The 23,407-nt window shown below is 40.0% G+C and overlaps 1 protein-coding gene across 1 annotated transcript in view; it reads right to left on the minus strand.

Annotated features, from left to right (window-relative positions):
* Window positions 1-7,033: 7,033 nt before the first annotated feature.
* SFMBT1 (Scm-like with four mbt domains 1) overlaps window positions 7,034-23,407 on the minus strand; it is a 30,049-nt gene continuing 13,675 nt past the window's right edge. The window contains exons 6-20 of the mRNA XM_010008600.1: window positions 22,650-22,747; window positions 22,166-22,267; window positions 21,013-21,163; window positions 20,503-20,585; window positions 18,932-19,058; window positions 18,130-18,243; window positions 16,657-16,699; window positions 15,351-15,415; window positions 13,764-13,903; window positions 11,829-11,938; window positions 10,084-10,259; window positions 9,138-9,316; window positions 8,701-8,946; window positions 8,051-8,179; window positions 7,034-7,174 (exon numbers count right to left, since the gene is read on the minus strand). Coding sequence (XP_010006902.1) covers window positions 7,034-7,174; window positions 8,051-8,179; window positions 8,701-8,946; window positions 9,138-9,316; window positions 10,084-10,259; window positions 11,829-11,938; window positions 13,764-13,903; window positions 15,351-15,415; window positions 16,657-16,699; window positions 18,130-18,243; window positions 18,932-19,058; window positions 20,503-20,585; window positions 21,013-21,163; window positions 22,166-22,267; window positions 22,650-22,747 — 1,904 coding nt within the window. The remainder of the gene's footprint in view (window positions 7,175-8,050; window positions 8,180-8,700; window positions 8,947-9,137; window positions 9,317-10,083; window positions 10,260-11,828; window positions 11,939-13,763; window positions 13,904-15,350; window positions 15,416-16,656; window positions 16,700-18,129; window positions 18,244-18,931; window positions 19,059-20,502; window positions 20,586-21,012; window positions 21,164-22,165; window positions 22,268-22,649; window positions 22,748-23,407) is intronic.

A 23,407-nucleotide genomic window follows, 5' to 3' on the forward strand; every position in this document is an offset into this window, starting at 1 on the left:
GGCAGGAGCTGCCCGGGCTCCGGTCCCCAGCGTCCCGCCGGGAGCAGCTGCAAAACACCCCAGGGCTCCAGCGCCCGCTCGGGGCTCTAAATGCCGCCACAACCCTGAGAAACAGAAGCCCGGGTCAGCACCGCGCCCGTCCCGGGGCTGCACCCCCAGCAGCCAGAGCCCTGCCCCGCGGGCCAGGCCCGTTTGATATCAAACTACAACCTGAATTCTTTAGCAAAAACCCTTTGTTCTTGCACAAGGGCAACCACGGGCACAACGGACGGAACGTGACGTGTCAGCATCTTCACTGAAGACACGGACCTGCTGAGCATCTGCTGGATCCCATCACACCCCCCCTCCTCACCAGGCAGAGCTGCACTCAAGTTCAGGTTCTGCTTCACTGTGGGATCAGCCTGTGTCAGTCACATCGTGTTGTAGCTTTTTCTTACACTGTTTCTTGAACTTCTTTAAATAATTAAAATCCCAGTCTAAATACATATACACTTATAAGCAGGACCCAGAAAAATACAGTGTGTTTACGTTTAAGTCTGTCTATCAGAAAAATAAGCAGAGCACACAAAGCAACAGTTGTTCAAATCACGACACTTGTTGCATCTATCTCACAAATCCACCTCCGTGATTGTCCTTCCAGGCAGGCACTGCTCAACTGCACAGCAGTAATTTCTCTGGTATTTAGGCTGTGCCGTAAACGTCTGGAAGTTGCAGCTAGAAAAACAGTTGCTCTCAGTTCTCTGACTTACAAAGCACACTGCAGTTCCAGTGCCTCTGCACCCCAAGTCAACGCTCCTCTGCTTTACCCTGCATGAAAAGCAAGAGTTCAAGAACTTATCCCACAGAAAGGACAAGGACCAAAGCAGGTTCCTTGTTCTCCCCCTTGCACACAGGGATCACAGCCATCGAGCACCACATGTTGGACACCAGCCTTACCTACACACTTGTGGCCCAAGAGTGCTTTTCAAGCTTCCAGAGCTGCTGCTGAACATTAGATGTCCCAAACACATACCTGACCTCATTAAAGATTTATCTAACGCTTTTTAAACACAAAATTTGTTTCAGACATAAATCTGGAAACATAACTTGAAGGGCTTATGCCTCATGTCACTCCACATTCCATGCTTAATAAATCATTCCCGAAAATTACCTCTTCTAGGGTTTGCAGCTCCTCATGACTCCTATATGCCCCTCCGGAACCTGTGGCACACAAGACACGGCCTCCTGACACGTGCTATTCCCAAGCCTTTAGATTTTTCTCAAGTAGACAGTGCTCTGTAAAGGCAAGCAGGTGATTCATCTTGAATCCAACTTATTTTTATGTATTTAAAGACAGCATTAGGAAATTAGTTTCATCCCACTCCTATGCATTTTCTGCACTCAGTATAAAATCAGCTCAAGACAACTGAATTGCAGCCAAGAAACAAGTGCCAAAGGAGCACGTGAGTACAATCTGCTGGAATGCCAAGAAAGGAAACAAGAACTCTGCAAGTCTAGGGAACTGAACACAACCCAATCAAGCTCTTAGCATGAAGCTCATGCAAATAGTATTTGCATGGTCTGCACTTACCTTTTATACAAGTTTAACAGGCTACACAGTTTTCCCCACACTATTCTAAAATGGAAAATTATCTGGTAAGCAGCAGGTTTATCATTATATTAACACCAAAGCCAACAGTAACAGTTTAAGTATGTTTTTTTTTAATTTTCTTACAACCACATAAAACTGTTATATACCACAAATTTATGTACACTATTTACACACAAAACAAGCAAAATATCCATCCAAAATATTTTTTAAAAAATCCTCTGATTAAATTGTTACACCTGCTCAAACAATGGTGGGATTTAATAGGCATATTTTCTTGTGCATGTTTCTCTTCCATCTAGTACTTCACTCTCAATGCATATATATATATATTTAAAAGTTAAAGAAAGAAAAAACAACAAGCAGAAGGGACACAACACAATATGCATTTAAATCTTTGTTTAAGAACAAGCAGCTAATTAAAAAAGGCAAAATACAGGAAAAGTGCATCAGTTCCAATGAGTTAGTATAAGAAAGAAGTCCACAGGAGGAGAGCAGGTACCCCTTTGGGTATAGTCTCCTAGAAGACCTCTGATTGTCTACAAAGATTATTTAAAATTTATTTAAAACAGAAATTAAAAAAAAAAAAAAAGGAGAGGAGAAACATGACACCTCCAGATTTTTTTTTCCACGAGGTTTCTTGGAAACTGGTGCTTAACAACATCCAGAGTGGGCAAGAATTAATTTGTGCCCAGACCTCACTGCTCATTGACACAACTCGAGTGAGCTGTCCCCATGTCTCAAGCAGAAGGCCTGTTCCTCTTGAACTGTGCAAGGCTAGAGGACTGCCACAGGCTCTGTGCCCATGTTTGTGCTAAGTCAGTCAGACCTCCTGCCTCTGAATTTTGTCAGTGCAAGACCTGCTCACTTCCATGGCTTAAAGCTGAGCCAAACATTGCTGGCTTTGCACCTAAGAGAATAACTTTGTCTTCTCACCAAAAAGTCCATTTATAGGCCCGATGCATTTCAGAACAACAGATGCGACACTAAGGAAGCTAGATATGACCATGAAAGTGTCACTAAAAGTAACTCACTTTTGTTGTATTTCATAGATATTATTATTATTTTTTTTTTGTTTAGAAAAAACACGTAACAATAAAAGAGGCTTGCTGTATCTGGTGTTCCCAAGCCCTGTTCAGGTCCTTCACTCAAAAGGCTGCCTTTGAAAACAAGGCTACATGCATGTTGGGGAAGGTTGGCAGCACTCTGAAAGACAGGTTCAGCACACAATCCCTTTAAAATGGAGCTTTCAGCCAACATCTAAAGTCTCCAGACAGAGCCTATGTCTTTGTGCTTAATTAGTTTTAGGTAATATGAGCTCACAGTAGGCAGTAACCAGTCTGTCACTATGTGACAGGACAGGTTAAGGAGCAGCTTTGTATAGGATCGTGGTATTTTTGGCTTTCTGGTAAGGCTACTTCATCTAGTAACTTCTCCTCTAACAACAGATTTGGTCCAAAGGTATCCAGTCTCCAATCTGAGCTCGACAGTTTTGAAGCCTATTCCATTACATTCAAAAATCTTGCAAGCCACTTTGCCTTTGCCAACAACGTACCGAGTCTTTGTACTTTGTACAGAAGAATGGAGTGCTCAGTCCAATCAACTGTAAACATATTTACACTTCTGTGGACCTAGCAGCTAAATACTCCTTCCCTCCTTTAAAGCATCATTGGAATAAAGAATAAACAATAGAAAATCCTAAAACAACAACAAAATACTGCTGAAAGTCATGACAAGAGAAACTAATCCTAACAACCACTCACAAACCCTGTAGTTACTGTTTCCATTAATCCCAGGAGAGACTACAAACCCTCCTGGAGCTCTATGCAGCACACAAATTAATCTGCCTTTTATTTCATTCCTCAAGAGCAACTTTCATAAATGTTTAGCATTAGAAAAAAAAAAAGTAGTCTTCATTCACCAAGATCAGTGCTGTACCTCTCCTCTTCTGGAAGGACTGCTTTCAGTTTAGGATGGACTGCAAGCTGCTCGTACCTTGGGGGCTGATTCTACCATGTGAACTTTCTGTGACGTATTTGGAGGTCAAATACTATCCTATTATGGATCTCTTGTGTTGGTGCAGGTTACAGTAACTCTACAAAATGTTTCTGCCTAACAAGGCTAAGCTTAGTACAGCACTAGTGCCATATGGAGGCACCACCAGGTTTCTAAAGCTATGATATGCAAAACCAAGACTGTACGATGCATATGGAAATAAGACAAGCAAGAATACAAACCCTCAATGGGTCAGCCTCCTATCATCCACATAAACAGTACGCGAGGCCCAGTGGAAGGCTCAAGTTTCTTGTACTGAAGACATTTGTGCAAGACACCACTGCCTTTCTCCTGGACTCCAGGTCCATTCTTACGGTGAATGGATGTGCTGCAAGACAGCTCAAATCCCTGAAGCCTAAATTACTGCAGTCCCAGCAACTCCTGCTGCTGAAACATCAGTACCACCCAAAACCAAGATTCAGCCACTGGCTACCCAAAATCCAGTTTTGAGGAAACAGAGTAACTAAAGCAGCACGTGAGCTGATTTCAAGTCATGTTGGAATAAGATGAACAAATATAAGTGCAGTTGTGTCATCTGCCACGTATAGAGAAAGAGGAACTTGAAACAGAGTCGAGTAGAAATACCATCCATCAAGATAAAGCCCCAATTATCCCTTTTAAATCCAGCAATAAAACAGAGTGCATTTTTGTCCAGGAAACAGAGTGTACAGTACCCGTGTGCAGCATAAAAACATTTCACAAATAATGAAAACATCCCTTTTGAAAATCTCAACAAAAATAGATCCCATTGGGACCAGACTGTCAGTGCCTCCCAAAACAAGGCAGAAAAATCCAGCCTATAAAACATGCCAAAGGTGACCAGTAAGTATCCCACTAACCTCTGAAACTGCTGACTGCTTTATTTACTGAAGAAAATAAATATGACATTTGTATTTAAAACCCTAGGCGCTGTGTTAACAGATTCACTAAATTACCCTTTAAGCTCTGTTCTCTCCCAACAACTACTTAAAAAGACATCTATCTGTCCAAAGGGAAAGGTGGAAGCAGCATCTCCTGGCTGTGCAGATCAATTCAGCTGGGCATCAGTGCAATAGAATTCTGGAAACCCCACAGAATGACAAATAGGATTCAAAAGTATCACCTTCCAGCATGTAAGTTCTCCGCTGGTCAAATTTCTCACGACAAGATGCTGAAACCAAAGCAGAAATGTTTCTTTCAAAAATTTTTTCAGGCCTAATGGATTATCACTGAGCTTGTCCTAAAAGAATGGAGTATAGGCAGATGACCTAAGCAAAACATGAAGAGCCAAAATGATTATTTATTGGCCATGTATCTAGTGTGAGGAAGAAGCACTTTGATTTCAATTTCATTATGTTTTCAGACTCTGCTAACTCTGGGGAAAAAATCTGCTCTAGCTACACACGGCTCTCCCTCCCTCTAGAAAACAGTGAAGAGTCTACCTGACCCTTATGTTTTGGTTCTGGAATGGAAAAAAAAAAATATCTGATTTTAGCACTGCTGTGATGAGGCCGTTGTTCTAAGGGGCAAAATAAATATATCCCAGGTATTCAGCTTTGTTTATTCTAAACAGTTTTCATCAGAGGTTGCTCCCCCTCAACACCTATGTGGCAGATACAGACACATAGACTGTGCAAACTCAGCTCTTAGTTCAGAGACCTCCTTGCTCACAGCATCAGAATAACAAGATGCCATTAGGCCTGAAAGAAGCCTGATTCAATCCATTCAACCAGAGTAACCAGTGCTTATCAGAGACCAGCAAATGCATCTTTCCTAAACAGATTCCTGCAGCAAGCATCTTCCTACCTCAAATGCCTTAGTATGCCAGGAGTTTTCTGCAAAAATGTATTTGAATAGAAGATAAAGGACCAGGGCTGCACACATAGAGCTCCTGCCTGAGCTTCTCCAAATGCTCTGAGAACAGGCAGAGTGTAAGTATGCAGGCCATCTGAAATCTAACGCTGATTAGATGCAGATCTTGACCCTTATGCAAGTTTGCCACATCTTTAATGGAAAGTAGGGCAAGCTCTGTTACTTGAAAGTGTAAAGCACAGGTCTACAGCAAGTGGCTGATTAGGTTTTATTACCCTGGAAAATTAAAATCAGCAGTTGATACTACTGTGGTTCTACGGATGGAGCTACACATCCCTCTGGTCCTTTTCCTTTTTCCTAAAAAAAGCACACAAACCCTTTCCCAACCCCCCACATTTTCATCAAGTCTGCTCCTGAGCAGCTGTAAGTAGTTAAAAATACAAAGTCATGCTCATTAGACAGTGTGTAAACGCTGGCAGAGCTAAGTTGCACTCCTGTATCAATTGCAGTTTTCTTAGTGTATTCTCTAAAAAGATGTTCAGGTAGCAAAGCAAAAGTCTGCTGACAGGCTCTGTGTACATGGCCCAAATGGCTCCTATAAGGAAAAGGAAATAACTTCACACAATTAAAAAAAAAATAAAAATATCTGACAACCAAAATATAGAAAATGCAGAGGCACTTTCTCTTTCCTTCCTTTTTTTCCTACAGCCCATTTGTAAGAGAAGTGCAAAATAATTTAGTTTTCTGACATCTGAGAAAAAGGTAACATCCAGGTTAAGCCTACACAGGTTTCAGCTAAAGCTTTGGATCAGAAGCTCTGTATGCTGATTTGGGTTTGTACTCCTGATATGCCTAACAGGAGACTGCTGTGCAGATACAAACGATTTGTCCAGAAGTAGTAGTTCCCTTTTTAGTTCATCATTTCTACTGTTCAGGCTACAGAGGTAGTAAAAACAAAACAGAACAAAAAACCAACAACAACAAAACAGAACGCCAAAACAAATAAACAACCCTCTAAAGGAACCACCCTCTCACTATACTGTACATTCAGAACCCTGTGGCCATGTTGTTGTCCTAACAATGAACAAATTCATTAAAAATCCCAACATTAACACACGAATGTGCAAAGAGCACATTCCAAAGCCAGTGCTGTGGTAAAGCAAGTGTTCGTCCACAGGGAAGGAAGGGAATTCTGTGAATCATCAGGAACAGAGAAAGGTTATTTCTGGCAGCCTACATGCTAGCGTAAACAGGATCCGTTCCTCCTTTTAAAGTTCTGTGCCAACGGAACTATTGAAATGTCATTTCCCACCAGAGGAGACTTTTTTTTAATTGTTAAAAAATACATTAAAAAACCAGGAACCATAGAGCAAGAGACTCTTGTGTTCCCGAGCTGGCAGCTGGTAGAGTAGCCCCTGTGTTTGCATTGACATTTTGCTCCAGATGTTGTCTTCCTTTTGTCCAAGTGAAAAATGGAGGCTGGCAGATGCTCTTAGATCACCAGGGCCTCAGTTTAACTTCATTTGGCTTTCCTTGCGAATGAGAAAGGAGCATGTCTTTGTAGTTGTGCTTCAAAGGTCCATCCAACTTGGCTGCTCCTCAGTTAGCAAACTGCTGGTAAAAGGCAAGTTTGACCCTCTCAATGTGATGGCAAAGTTTAATAGCTGGTCCAAGCTTCAAGTCCAGGCACTCCTGAACAGTGGGCAGGGTGAGCAGCAGCAGTGCCTGGCCATCGATTTCCTGTCAGAAGACAAAAACTCCACAATGACTTTGTATTTTTACTCTCCCTGCTCCTTCAGCTCTGACTTGCTGTCATTTCAGATTCATGACCGTTTATGAATTAGACATTTATTTCATGCTACTCCAAGCAGCTTAAAAAAACCCAAAATACCTCTTTCTTACAACAAATTAACTCCTTTCTTAAAATGTCAGCTTGAATTCCCTGGCAAAGGGACAAAATCTCATTAGATACTATTTAAAAACAAACAAACCTAATAACAGAAACCAAGAAAATTTAATGCAGAAAGTCACTCTACCTAACCTCTGTATCCTTCTATGAAAACCTAAGTCCTGCAAGTAAAAGTACATCTTCTGGAACACCTATTATAAACCATACTCATTGGTTCCAGTACAGCAGTTTTATGAATGATAGTTTTTAATGGCAAACTTTAATCAAGATGCAAGAACGATGTTAACTTGACTCATGTTTGTACTCCAGTTGTTATACTTCAACATAAAAATGTTCTCTTGTTGTGCAGCTGTATGACACCCAATAGCTGCAGTTGGTCTGCAGAATGGAAAACATTTACCATTTGGACAAGTCAACACAACTGGCAAAAAACTACAGCTCCTGCCTTAATGCTGCTTGGTCACAGGCATTCTCTATAGTTCTGGAATCTGGAAGCCCCACAGACCAAAATGTCCTCCCCCAAGTACTAAGAAACCTGACAAATTCTGTCCATTCCCTTAATCCTCCCCCCCTCAAACTGCAGAAGGTTGTGAATGCATTTGTTTCCTCAAAACTCTACAAAATTTAAACTAGCTTCTTTTAGTGATTCATTAGAGGACAAGAAAGAAAGTAACAGTGTCGACACTTCACCAGACAGAAAACCATACCTGATCAAGGAAAATTCTTGCCAGTGGTGCACAGTCAGTGGATTTGAGGAATCGCACAACGTCAGCCACGCTCCACTCCAGAGGGTTACTGTCCAGCTGCAGCTTTTCAGCAACTTCCATCTTTATGTCCTAGACAAGCCACCCAGCACAAAAAGAATTCCCAAAATAATACATATGCAACGAACCAACACTGTCCTCTACCCCCCACCCCTCAAACATTCAGCTGCCAAATAAAGCTCTAATAAGAGCTCAATTTGTAGAGGTTTCCCTGTTAGCAGAGACATGCGGAGCAGCACTGGGCTGAGGGTGAAGGCCACAACCATATTATAGCCAGTAGCAGGGTTCTTGATGCAGGATTTGGCCACCATCACTGCTCAGGATGAACCAAGAGGAGTGCTAACAGCTAGGGAACTGGGAAGTTCACTGTTCTGTTGCCAGCTTTCTGTTTTGTCTTTACTTTGTCTGCAATTCAACTGTGATAGAAAGAATGATTTTTAATTATTCTGTAGTGCCTTCACAATGGCCTTTATGGGGCAACACAGTATTTTATGGGAACACATGTACAATGGTTAATATTCCCATTATTCCCAAGATATTCATGCTTGCTCTATGGTGAGCAAGCTAGAACAGAAATCTACATTTGAAATTACCTTTGGTGAAGGAGGTTTGTTTTCATCATCAGAAAAGGAAAAGGTCCTGAGCTTCCTCTTCCGTTTGTCTCGGTCCTGAGCCAGGGAATGAGACAGTTCACTCTGTGTAGGAGAGGATGACAGTGATTTCTTCTCTGATACCTCTGATTCCTCAAGCAATTCATCTTGGTGCTCTGAGGTACTACCCTCAGTCAGAGATTCTTCATCTACCTCATCCTGGTCATCGTCCTCTTCTCCCCCACTGCCCTGAAGAGGTAGAGGGGGGGGAAAAAAACAACTGATGAGAAAATAAAAAAGCAAAGTTTAAGACAAAAGCTACAGTTACAAACCATTTGTCAGTTGTAACCTGAGGGTACAAGAAACTAAGTCTGTTGCTTCAATCGTAGCTGATCAAAGATCACATCCCATATCTATTAAAGTTGTTGGCAGTCTCATACCTGAGGAGATCCAGCTGGAGTGTTATCCACTGAAGCAGAAGAACGTTTCTTCTTATGAACAAAAAAATGTTTTCGTCTCTTCCGTCTTTTATTTGGTTTCTTCATGGCTACTTCCAGGTTACTGTGGCCACCTGGAGGCCTGCCTATCCGCTTGTTTTTCCGCTTTCCATAATAGTGTGCTACCAGGACAGAAGAAAGGAGCATCATGTTGAAATGCACCTTCAATGCCACTACTTATGTTTGTCCACCATCAGGACTGGAAAACTACCAGAAGGACAAGTCCCACTAGAAATTCTAGTTCTGCAAAACTTCAAAATGAGCATATGTCTGTATTTTTCTCATGAATTTGTTATAAAGAAGTGTTACTGATTCATTTTATTTGCCTTTTAAATATTTACTCCCTGTATTTGAAAAGTCCAAAAAGACAAATTTTATACAAAAATAAACAGCTATAAACTTGGTCTGATTTAATCATGCTTTCTGTGACGCTTTGTGTTTTTTAATCATGGGCTTAATGTACTGTTTGTTCTCACAGTGTGAAATGGTTAAATTTAGTTCAAGAAAACCTAAAATACTCAAAAACCTAAAAGCTAAGAAGACAACTTGAAGTTATTTTATTTTGTTCCACAAAAACTGGTAAAAGCAATTCTAATGCCACTAAAATTACAGTTTTAGAGTCAGTTCTTGTCCCAGAAGTTGTCTTCAGAAGATAGAAGTTGTAAGCACAAAACAGTAAGTTAATCCACAGTACTACCACTTAAAATTATTTCCTCCCTCACACACTGGCACATGGATATTTTGTAGGCTTGTGTATGTAGTGCTTGAACTGCTCCTTGTGTAAGCGAGACAATGTACTTTGGATTCCTTCTGGAGCCAAAGCCAGAAGAAAACCCAAAATGTAACACACCCCATGCCCCAGTTTGGTGGAGATCAGCTGCCTACTCACTGTATTTAGTCTTTGTCAGGACAGAGCAGTTCTCTGAACACTTATCCAGCACCATCTGAGGGCCGAAGAGGTTTGGACAACATTCCAGCTTGATACATGTTTTTCTACAGAAATCTGCCACCCGATCTGCCGTCCTCACAACCTCCACAGTTGCACGGTAGCTCTTCCCTTTGTACCTGTTATTGAAAATACCATCATCACTCAGGAATCCTATAATTACCAGAATAAAAGTACTTCACTGAGAGTAAAATGAAAGTATATTGCTTTGAGATCAAACTCAGGGGGAACTTGAGCAATGAGGAGCTCTGACAAGTCCTGGACAACTGACAAGTTGGACTGACAAGTCCAGGAAACAGGTAGTATTGTCTCTTAGGACAGATCCCCAAGAAAAGAAACAAAGGCAACACCAGAGACATGCTTGCAGTAACAGACACAGCAACACTGCCCTGCCAGTGGCTGTTAAATACCATCTGAGAGGACCATCCCAGAATTTAGACATTCTGTTTTCTTTGTCCACAGATGGTTTGCACTTTCTTTGTTTTTATGAGACTGCAGAAACATCCACTCTGGCATGGACAGCTGGTTCCTAAAGCTAAGATGGAGTGCACCAACTCAGCTAATACAGGTAACAGCAGGTAGGCTCTAGTGAGCTATTCTATGCACATACTATGGCAAACAAATGAACTACTGTCACATTTCCAATCAGCTTTTCATCTCACTGCTAAACAATTCATCAGGACAATCACTTGCCATGACTCCACATATTGCTCCTATTTGATTTAAATTAAGAAAAGATTTCTTTTTGTTCATCAGCCTTGCTGTGACACTGACAGATCCACACTGTGAAGTATCTGCCAGAGTCATTAATCATTTCTGCTTTGTTCTCCCAGCACAGCTGCTGGCACGTGTTGGTATCTCTTAGGGTTGTCTCAGGCCTGCAACTATCTAGTTAATGCACTGAAAAAAAGAGCGATATCATCATAGTCCAGATATCCCCAGTGTCACTACCGTGACAAAATAAAGTACACAGCAACTTCAGGAAACTAGATTCCTTTTCCTCGTTCTTCAGCTGTATCTTCTATTTACATTAACTTTTCATATGATCTTCCTGTTGTCCAAATCCAGAGTAATCCTCTGATAAATGGAAAGCTATCTTTTTACACATTACATTGGATCCAACAGAAGAAGTACTGACGTTCAAAACTCAGCAGGAGAGTAAGCTCAGCAAGAAAAGTAAGGAGTGCTCTAGGGCAGGCTGTTGTAGAAAGACTTCTTTGCCACACCATTTCAGAGCACTGCTGTAAGTTAATTTCACAGGAAAAAGATTCCTCTCAGAAATCTGTGTGGAAATGTCATAGGAGTCTGAGAGGCTTTCTAAGCAGTATGTGCTTCCACTTTAAAATACTGACAATTATCTTCAATTGAATTAATTACCTTAAGCCTCACCTGCAGGTCTGCCAGTGCGTGCGCTATGTTGTGCCAGGATCATACTGTTATTATTCCACCACTAGCTACTTACAGGCCAGTAGCAGAGTGCACTTGGCACATTAAGGAGCACTAAAATCACATACACTTCACTAGATGTTCATAAAGAAGTTTGTAAAGATTTGGAAATTTAATGGATGTCAGCATCCTGATATGCTATAAGTAGTTTTTCCTTCTTTGAAATGTAGGAAGTTAAAGCACAGACTGCAGAGAACATTGCTATTGGGATCAACTAAGCAGGGAACAGGACAAGAATTTACTTGGCTTTCAGGGTCTCTCCGTGCCCGTGCCATGCAGCCTCTTCATCCAACTGCAGCTCTCGCAGGACACGGCTGGGTTTGTAAGCTGCATTGATCAATAAAGTGAGAACCTACAGTGAGAGAAGGAGGAGGAGAAAATACATTTAAGTTATTTGTACAATAAATCTGTTTTAAAGTGCCAGTGTAGAATAGAAAATTACTTCTATTCATCCAGACTATCTAGCTTCAAAGCACTCATTCACAGCAAGATGACAGGTACCTCCTGATGCTGCCAAAATAAAAACTGAGAGCAGCAGACACTTTGGGCCTTGCCAGACCCCTCAGGATTTGTCTGCAGAGTCACGAGTGCACCTAGCAATTTCCAAGTCACTGCCCTTGAACTACACATCACTAAATTAAACCCTGAGGCTGAACACCACAAAGCTCGCATAACTGTAGGTAAATCTGAGTGATTATCTTAGAGATTGTTTGATGTGAAAATGTGCCAAAAAATGCTGCAGGATTTTGCTGCCTGCCAACCCATTACTTGCTACAACATCCTACTACAGAACCTTAAGCCCTCCTCTGTTTTGCTTTCATGAACCATGACAAAGCCTGTATTTAGAATAAAATGAGAATTTCTCTGGCACTGTAACATAACTTGAAGTTGTGAACAGCCTGAAGTTTGTGGGGGATAGTGCATGTGTATTCAATTTGTACTTCTCATTTTTAGTACATGCTTATTCCAAATCATTCCCAAACTGGGTGCATCAGAACCTTGGCATCCCAAACTCACAGCTTAGTCCTACTAATGCAGCAGTCCAGAGGTGTACAGTTCAGAAGAAGAATGTTAAATAAAATTTAAGTACCAAACTCTGGGATTCACATATTGAGCAAGGGTCATAATTAAAAATAATACTATTAAAAATACTGTGTGAACTTCTGGCAACATTCAGCCAGGTTAAGCCTTCAAAGTTAAGTGAAGCTGCCACAGAATTTCACACTTCTTTTGGAGTGGTTACATTAGAGTACTGAAACTTGCAGAAAGGATGGAGTGCTTTTTTGCAGGCAAAAATGAAACTTCTTGAATAATCAGCCTGGCTCCTGTCCAGTAGACTCCAGTTTTACAGCATGTCTGCCAGAAAGTCCTTCTTAAGATCCCTCCCAGTATACAAGATAGAGAAGGTAAAATTCCAGAGACATTGAGCCCAATTCCTGCATTTAAAGTGATCGTTTCATGAGAACTCAAGTGTACACATGCAGTTATGCCTTGGGAAACTTTCAACCTCTCAGGTTGGGTAATAACCACCCCATGACCTCTTTGGAGATTTCAGAAAAATAATTATTGCATTGAAATATCTGCAAATCTGCTGTGAAACACCTTCTGGAAAAGAGGCTCTTTGACATTAAAGAATGTCCTTCTCTTCCTATCTTTACCCCTCCCTCAGTTATACTAGAAAGCAACACCACAATTTCATATGATCTTTGCAAATCATATCCAACTTATAAAACATAGAGAACTATTTTAATTTTGCAATTACTGAAAAATAGTTTGCCATTTTTATTAAAAGAATCTGTATTTCCTCTGTTTTAACATCAACAGTGCAGCGTAAAGGAATTTTAGGATTATCTGCAGCTAAACTCTGTTAATTAACATGGAAGTATTTATTGCAGCTATAAAAATACACTAGCTCTTTTGATTGTGGTAATTACATGTTAGTCTCCTCTAACCTAAAAAAAGTTTAGCAGTAGAAGGCTGACTGTAACTCAGATAAATGAGAGGCTTTTACTCTTTCCAGCCAATCCTAAAACAGTCTGTGATTTATAGCTGATCTTGTACTAAAAGCACTCTACTCATTATCAGCTTAAATTTATTAATTACCCATCTATAATTAGAGAGAAATTCTAGTGTTGATGACATGCTGCTCTGGGAAGGTCACTGTGTTACCAGCTCACCTCCTTCAGAACCAGAACGCAGTTCCCAGGTCCCACAGACTGAGGGAGCTCCGCGATCCTGCCTTTGTTAAGGTAAGGCCCTGAGAAGCACCGGTGGTTGAAGTAGATCTTTGGGCAGCAGTACTTTCCATTAATCACCACTGAGAAATGAGAAAGCAAAGATTTAAATCACAGGCCACAACCTCCACAGCAAGGAATGGCTTCTTGCAGTGTGCAGTATTTTGCCTGCTGTGAAAAAGGGGAGGGAAAAGTCTTGAATGACGTTAATTTAGGGTAGTTCCAGCATCATGTTTGCAATGCAGTCATTGCACTGGTTATTAGATGTTGCCAAAATATTTTTTGTATTTCACACACATGCTTGCAAATTGTCAAACTACAGAAGATAAAGTTAGTCATTTATCAGAAAAGAAACATTTTCTCCTGGCTAGTCTGATGTTTCATGGCACTACACCAGTGAGAACAGGCAAGAAGATGACAAACCAAACCCTCTGGTAGCAAAAGTACTTCCTACATAGCAATTATGGATAAATTTTCCAGTCAGGTAATTATCTCTCCCAGACTTCTTGCACCAGAGAAGCTGGCGCAGTAATTCTCCACTGTTTATCCTAAAGTGCAATATAGCATTGCTATGCATTTTTAGACTCTTTTTTCTCCATCAGCAAAGATGCAACTGATGAAGTGACATCAAGTTTTCCAAACCTATTAAACAGTTCAATGCTGCTTAAAATTAAAGTTATGTACAATATGTATTGCAAGATACTTACGTACAAATAGAAAATTGTTTTACCCTAGCAGTACTGTAGTTTTTCTTGATTGAGCAACACTAGCACTTAATTATATTCAGTAGTTGATAACTGGCAGATAAATAAAATGAAGTCAAATTTACATCATGATTCTATTAAAAGCCAATTTAAATGCCAAGTAAGCACAAATCATTTCTCTGAAGCTTGCATTTGGTGCAGCTTCAGACATGCATTTCACTGTACAGAAAACAGCAGAGGAGACTTTTTGTTGCCAAACAGATAGATCTGTATGACTGTTTCACCAGCAGATGTACTTATTCATCACACTCATTCTTGCAACAGTTTAGAAAATTATTAGATTTCGCCATCTGGCACACAAAGCAGTTTACTGTTTTAATTGCTTTTGTTTATCATCATGATGAAGTTATAAAAACCAGAAAAACCTGCTTCCCAAAGCTAGATTCTAACAACTCAAGAGCACAAATGCAGCACACCTGTTATGTTTCTCCCAGTGTTACTAAACATAACAGGTGAAAATAAAAAATCATCTGCATAGGTCACAGGATGCACTTGGCTCTGTGTATCTTCTGCTGTGGGTGGGTGAATGTTCTAGTGTAAAAATCTTACTTGCAGGTTTAATGCACATACCAATTGCAGGACACAAGTAATTGTTCACTTTTGTTTGTTTCTTTCTTTTTTGAAGTTCATCAAATCATCAAGAGATGAAACCCTTCCCTCCTCTGCCCTCTCCTAACAGAAAAGTGTAGAGTGCAGCTGAAAAATGAGGCAGCTGAACTGTTAAGAGGATTTTGTCTTTTGTTAGCCTGCCCTCTCTGATCAATACCTGAGTCAGAAGAGTTCAGCTCCTGGTTCTTTAGTCCATCATGAACTGTCCTTGAAGACAAAATTCTGAAATTAAAAGAAGATTTGGACAAGGGACAGTCACCTCTCAGTTACTAAAGCCCAATAATTTTTCTTTCCCTCCATGACCAGTCCTATTAATCTGCTTTTTATACCTCTCCCATTTCACAATAACAACATGCAAGGCCTGTCAAATTCAGTTTGGAAAGCACTACTGTACTGCTACAGCTACCAGCAACCCTTCCTTGCTTGAAGTACAAGGGCTGCCACGCTGATGAACACATCACACAAAGCTACCAACAATAATTTAAATTTTCTGCTTCCTTTTAACTTTGTTTCACACCTCATGGCACAAGGCAGTGTACAGTCTCACATTCTGCATTTTGAAAAAGATAGGTTTTAAACAAAATACAACCAAAACTGCTCAAGTGCTCTGATTAGAATCCCAATTACAAAACATGGAAGAACAGTCTGCTCTGTATTTTAGGAGCAATGAAAACACTGGCAGGACTACTGACAAATCTGGTGTTTGTAAAGCTGGAAGAGTCAACAAAGCCAACTGTCAGGCTCTCTACTGAGCACTTCTGAGCAGGCTCACATGAAGGGGTTTCATAGGCATGACACAGAGTAAATAGATGAACTACAGATATTAGTAGAACTTTCCTTTTTGGCTATTCTGGGCCACATTTTATCTGGTAAGGAACAACTACAAGTTAATCTACTAAATGATTCACACTAAAGACAAATTTGCTGATCACCTGTGCAAAATCACAGCTGCATGTTAAGGCAGTCACATTTTCTAAGTGTTTTTATTATAGAAACTGTATTTGAGAAGGTAATACAACCAAAAGAGAATCCAGTAATTTTTCCCCTATGAATCACCATTTAAAAAAAGGCTCAAGTGCAAACTTACTAACAGCATTAAGATCAGGGTAGCTTTTCTTAAATGCACTGCAGTTCTCATGGATAACACAATCTTTTAAAAATGAAAGAATTTCAAACCCAGAACTTCAATGACTTGACCTATTCAATAATTCAGCTGAGTTGCACTAGCATTGTTAAAAAACAAACTCCAGGCTTTCTCTCTCCTACTACAGCAGTGCAAGAGGTCTTTTTCAACATCTACAGGAACTACCAGCATGGAGATAAATGGATTGGAGAATCTCTCAACCCTCTGTATAGCACTTCTGTAAAGCTAAAACTCCCCTAGGATAACACTGTTTACCAACTAGAGAAAGAAAAAAACAGACCTCAACAAAAAATAAAAGCAAAAAAATCCTTTTACTTACTGTTTCTCTGGTTGAACAACTGCAATTTTTTTCTGCTTGTTTACTGAAAGGAAGAATAAGAGAATATAAACAGCAAAGCATGGGAGGCAAACAAATTAAACTGATAGTACAATGTATAAATATAAAACCTCATTTCCTCATTACATGACAAAGAGAATATATGATCAAAGTCACTGCAATGTTAGATAGCTGACTCACCTGCACTAGACATGTGCTGGCCCATGTCATTTGAAGTAACCCAAAAGGTTTACTTCAACTTTCACTAAAAATTAAGTAAATCAGGCATGCATACTCCCAGTCTGCTAGGAAATCTCACCTTTTGTGCAACTTTTTTTTCATCATAGCCCCTAAACTACCTGTAATACCAGCCAAAAAGGAATTATATGCTTTCCTCTTCAGCACTCGAAGGTGCTGACCCCTAGCCAAAGGTTAGGTTCATGAGCCTAACACCACCTTAACGGCACAGGGAACTTCAACATTGTTTAATGTTGAAATGTAATTAAATTAGCTGCTTAGAAACACAAATTATTTAAGCCAATTGCTATGGAGGAAAACACTGTAGCAACTAAGTCAACTAGGTGACAGGTCCACTTGCAAATTCTGGCTTTCACAATCAAGCAGTAATATTGAAAAAGGTAATGCAATATGTGCCTCTTCAGCAATTTTGGGCTTTGTCCTCAACAAGGATTGGATTATTTTTTTTTAAAGCATCTCTTCTCTATTTAGTTGTCCCCTTCCCCTTCCTTTTCTGTCCTTGAGGGCAGACATGTCTCAAATTAAGTTTCTCTTGATTTGACTTGCATTAAATGACAGTTCATTCAAATTTTACAATTTTAATACTTAGTTAATAAACGTTCAGGAAATTCTTTACTTTCTCCTAAAGTCCCATTAAACTTTAATAAAGAAATCTCACTAATTAGCTGAGAGAAGACACTATCTTATGCTGCTTACTAGTGTAGTTAAAACAGGTCAGATTTACTATCCCACACTTTGTCATTAAGGGATCAAAACCATCTGGCCCATTTAGAAAGCGAGTCCCCTTTATTTCAATGCCAAGATGTCTACACACTCCACACCACTTTGTTAGGGCATTAATTTTACTTCCACAAGTGCAAGTCTAAAGTCGGTGTCAGGGTCAGGCTTATGGCAAGGACAGCTCAGAAAGCAGTACGTGCACAGCCCAGGTGTGTGCACACAGATGAGATTTCTTCAGTGTGACTCATGGAGCATTTCCCCGGGCTCGTCCAGCATTCAGGGGTCTCAAGCCAACCCTGCCTGTTTTGGAGTCATTGTATGGATTCCAACTGGACCTAACAGCCAGGGGAACAGTTGCACAAGGCATGTATTCTTTGTACATGAGTGTTTCCAAATTCAGTGATGCCTGAAATAAATACTTCTGCAGTAGCCTGCCCTTGAAGGTCTCACCATCTCTATCAACCCAGCCAACCACTGCAAACAGAACAGAGCTGATACCTATTGCTTTGCGAGGAGGTCTGAGCTGATATCCATTTGTCTCACACCAACCCACTGGAAAGATATTCATTGATTCCACGCTCACTATACAATCAGGGATGGGTTTCTTGGAGCCTGTTCAGAAGAGCAAAAATTGAAACAAAACATAAAAATAAACCCCCTCATTTGGTTAATGCTTGCTATAAAATTGCCAGTGAAGCTGCTTTTACTTATGGCATATCTGGAACACAATAGCAATTGCTTATTCATCCCCTTTTATTTACCAAATTCTCTCCTGACCTCATTTCCTTCCTCCTAAAGGCTGGAGATGGGAATTTGCCATCCACAGTTTAGCAGAGATGCACAGTGCATAGTAAGTGCATGCTGATGTACTTCCAATCAAAAAATGGGAATATAATGGAGAAGGGCTGACATAGGTCTATTCTATCTTAATGAAGAACCTCTCTAACAGTTTTCTTCCTAGGTCTGGTCAAAGCTGCTCATAATGCAAGTCACTCATCTGTAAAAACCTTACAAGGCCCTTGCTTTCTAAAAGACACTGATCAGCACTTTGCACAGTGCACTGGCCTTGCACTGACACACTGCAATGCACAAATGCCACTTTTGCCTGGCTTAAATAAGCCACTCATGGTTAACTGGGAAATAGACAATGCAAATGGGGTTCTGCTGTGTTTTCACTGAGGAAACAGTGATTTGCTGCCCATATACAGCAGGCGGCGAGTTTGCTCCAGATACTCTTCAGGTTTGATGATGGTACAGAAATATCAGTGCAAGTGCTACTCTCCTCTCCCACATCACTCACCCTCCAGCTGAAGCCAGAGGTAGGAATCTTTCAGCTTGGTGACTGTAGCAATGCAAACTTCTTCAGGATCAACCGGGTTCACAGCCTCAAGTTTCATATTCTCTTTAAATCCATGGTCAGAAGTTAACTAGGAAAAAGACAGACTACCTCAATAAAATACCAGCTGTATATCCAGTGTATGATATGAATAGCCAGCCATGAGCAGAAGCAACACATAAAAGCTTCAGTGTTTGAGTAACATAGATACTCATGCAGTCAGGGAAGATTTCAGATCATCAGCATATTGAACACAAATAAGGTATATTATGAATGACAAAGCATCAAAGTTTAATCGGCTCTACAGAGAGACCTAGAAAAGGACATGTTTGTACTCAAAACTAAGGATGCTGAGACTCACTGAAAGGATTGAGTGCATTCTAAGCAACCAGGAATTCTCTGCTGCTTGCTACCTAAGTGATAAGTCTGACAAATAGTCTGACCAGGCTCTCTATTCTGTTATGTTAGCTTGGAAATCTATTTCATGTATAAAAATAACATTCCTGCCTCATCCAAATGATTTATGGCAGACAGCAAAGGAAGCTTTCTTCTAATTTTATTTTTTTTTTTATAAATAGGATTTTAACTTATTTACCAGTTTAGTCCACTTCTACAAAATATTTCCTAAAATATAAGAATGGTTATCTATCCAGATAAGAAGTAATGGCCAGACAGAGGGATCTCCCTCCCAGAGTCACTTGGCAAAATAATGACAGGATCAATACAATAAGAATTCTGTAACTAGCCTACAGTGATCAACTCTTCTCAGGAAAGGGATAATAAATTCAATGACCTGTTCAAAGATGCCACAGCTTACAAGACAGAACAGGGGCATCAACAATTCATAGCCAGCAACATTCAACAAAAAATGGTAATTACTCATTTTAATTTCTTCCCCTAAGCCCAAGTATTGTAAATGGAATTGAAAGGCAGGTGTTAATAGTACCCTTTTCTGCTTGACAAGGTATTCTGCTCTGGGATACAGCACAACTGTCACTGAACCAACAAAAGCCCAAAATCTAGCAAGTACTTCAGGCACTCATTAATGTAAAACGATTATTTGGTACTAATTTAGGATTACTTGGTATTGATTAATATAATGGAATGAATTTTTCAATGTGAAAGGAAGGAAGATTGAAAGAGTGCACTAAGTAAATGAAAACAAGGTCTATTAAAAGGCTTTGTTTCCACAATTGCCTGAGTGCCAAGGATCAATACTGTTTTATGAGTATTCCATGGACTCTTACACACCTCAATTTTATAAAACGGATTTATGAATGGACTCTTACACACCTCAATTTTATAAAACACTCATTTCTTTTCGATCTGCTTTACCACAACTGAAGCATTTGGTCCACCACTTAATTATCTAGGAAGCTGGCATTCATCTACTACTATTCACACACATTTGCACTTAAGAAAGTTCCTCAGCTATCACAGGTACTTTTAAGTAAAAAACATGCAGAAGGTTCTTCTCCATAGAATCAAGAGTACCATTCATATAACAGAGAGATTTTTCTGCAAGAGAACCTTACCAAAGGGAAGCAGCTCTGGGGAGCTGCCTCAGCACCACATTGTTTGAGGTAGTCTGCCCAATCAAAGTCCTGCCCAGGATAACCTAGGTAGAGAGAAAACAAAGAAGTTAGTGAAATGGCAGGAGAACATATGCCTCATTTCAAGCTGACATGGAGTACAGATCAGTGAAATCTGTTTGGGTCACTCAGGTCTGTCAACTGACTAGGGCTTCCCTAAGCCATCTGAGGTCAGCCCATAGCATTGTTCCCAAGTATTTGAGATACTCTCTTTTCATTGCAGAAGGCCCTTGGGCACTGCCTCACCTTGATTCCCACTGATAACTTGAAATGGTGTCAGGTTTCACTAACTCAAAGCTCCTGTTTCTCAGAATTTGATCTTTGTGGCTCTATGCTTGGGCTATTACATGTAATTCTTTTGCAAAAGTGTAGTCCTAAACATATAGCACTCTGAGGATTGGAAATCTGCTTCCTTCAAAGAGGAGCAAGCATGACAAGTTTGCACGACCATACCTGGTGGGGGACTGAGATGCAAGCCATTCTTCATGCTCCATTGCACAGGGAAAATACCGGCACTGTTGACATGACAAATATAAGACTGGCTGGTTGTACGCTCTGGCCTCAAGTCATCAATTTCTATCATGAAATATTTTTCATTGAATACCTGTAGTTAGCCAAAAGAGAACCATGTGATCTTGTAAGTAGCAGACTCTGATCTACTGCTCCCTCCTCCCCATTTTGGTAACTTCATTAAACAGCAACACAACATGATGGAAACCTTAAAGTATTGAATCTAAAGGATTCATAAAGCAGCAGACTCCTCTGCATCATCTGGAAACGTACAAAAATAAGCAATAATAAAAGACATAAAATGTATGAGCACTTAAAAAGGTGATCAAGTGCTCTATGAAATTTTATTTTGAAAAATGCAGGGAAGTTAAGACCTTGCAGTCCTATTACCATTCTGTAATAACAAAACTGCTTATTTCAACAAAGCTGAACTGTGTCTAGGATAGACTGTCACAAGTAAAACAACTATACTGCTGAAGTAACTACAAGCAGGACATGAAAATACCAAGAAAAGTAAATGCTTGGAACTGGTTCTGCCTTTTTAGTAATAAGCAAATATCTTGGTTTATTACATCAAAGCAGGTCTCTTTAGAACCTTTCACCTGTTTACTAAAACAGGACAACAGAAGTTGGTCAAAACCCAATTACGTTGGGGAGTTTTCATTTCAACTTTTAAATCCATGTATGGGCCCATGTTTAAAAGCCAGGGTACTTAAACATCAGAGTTTGTGCACAGGAACAACATTAACTTTTGCAAAAAAAACCAAACAACCCAAACAAATCACCACCCAAAATCTATCTTCAGTTGGACACTCAGATTATAAAGGATTATATCTAATTTTAAAAATCTGGGTTTGACAATTATGGCATTTTGACTTTTGAACTTGTATATTTATGAACTCCTCCCCAACTTTCAAATCCAACATCTTCACCATCAACAGTATTTTTTTCCTTGGCAACCTGTCCCCTATTACTTCAAAATAATTTGAAAACTCATTCAATATTTTACGATAATCAATTAATGAAAACTACCTGAGCATTTAAGAAGCAGCAATTGAATTGAATCTTAATATGACAAGTTAAAGAACCCTGGTACCTTAAGAACTGTAGCAGGAGAGATTACAAAAGGAGCCATTGGATCCACAGCCTCTAACTTCATGCCTTCAGAAAAAGAATGCACTCCAATCACAGGCTTATCCTAAAAATGAAGTATTAGAGTTACAGATTAGGTGTTACATGTGTTGAACTTCTCGATGTACTCAGTGTAGTAACCCTGCACTCCTCTAGAAGGTCAGTGATGCAGAAGACCAGCTCATGAACAACCAGAGATGCCATTATAAAGGATAAGAACCAGGGACTTTTCCCAGTATGACAACATATCTGTGATGGGTGTGTTGTCTAACTTAACAAGAATTGTACCAGTATGATTTTTTTAAGACAGAGAGACAAAAAAAATTAAACCAACAAAACAGCCTAGGAAGTTCCAGTAACAGTAACTGACTTATCTAAATAATTTCTAAGGAACATAGTATTTTTGTGATATCATCCACAGCATTAAACTACGCATTTTGTGTCTTTACCTTAAAAAGATCTGTAGGAACTGATGACTCCTCTTCCTCCTCTTTCACCTTCTTCAGGATCTCTTGCCAATCTGCTTCACTCTTCAAGGACCTAATGGCTTAATTAAAAAGAAAGGAAAAGAGCAAATGAAGTAATCTTCTTTCTTCTTTTCCCTCAGGAAAGTTGATTTCTGCTCCTCCAAGTGTTAAACTCCCATCTGTTCAGAATCTGTGCAGATACCTTCCTTCTTAAAAACGTACAGTTTTCTGAGACATTTGGATGTGTTACAAAAAGGGACTGAATTCCAGCAGCAGTATCAACCATACTCTGCCCGGTCTGGTTCTGACAAAATGGAGGTCACATCAACACTGAGGAAAACTCCAGTCAAGTCTGTGAGCATATCAAAGGCTCTTACATGGGTAAGGAAGCAAGTCTAGTAGCTAACTAGTATTTTTAAAAACCATTTTTCATGTAAATAATGCTGCAGAATCCACCCATCTCATTTCTGTCAGTGGTTTGACATCTGCCTGTTTACAATCCTGATTTCAGCAGAGAATGCTCCAGTGCCAGCAAAGACAGTATGCTCAGTCACTTCCATGGAAGTTGTTTTGTTTTCCTCAGCATGATTTCTTCTTGCCATAAGGGGAAAATGTTTTAGAAAACCCACAACAAAAACAACTGCTCTAAACAACCTGAACTTCCCCAACTAAAAGCACAGTGTGCCAGAACCCTGGATGTACACCTGCCTTTGCAGAAAGAATTTAAGGTAAATGTTCAA

The sequence above is a fragment of the Chaetura pelagica genome, unplaced genomic scaffold, assembly GCF_000747805.2.
Source record: "Chaetura pelagica isolate M959 unplaced genomic scaffold, ChaPel_1.0 scaffold652, whole genome shotgun sequence".
Lineage (NCBI taxonomy): Eukaryota > Metazoa > Chordata > Aves > Apodiformes > Apodidae > Chaetura > Chaetura pelagica.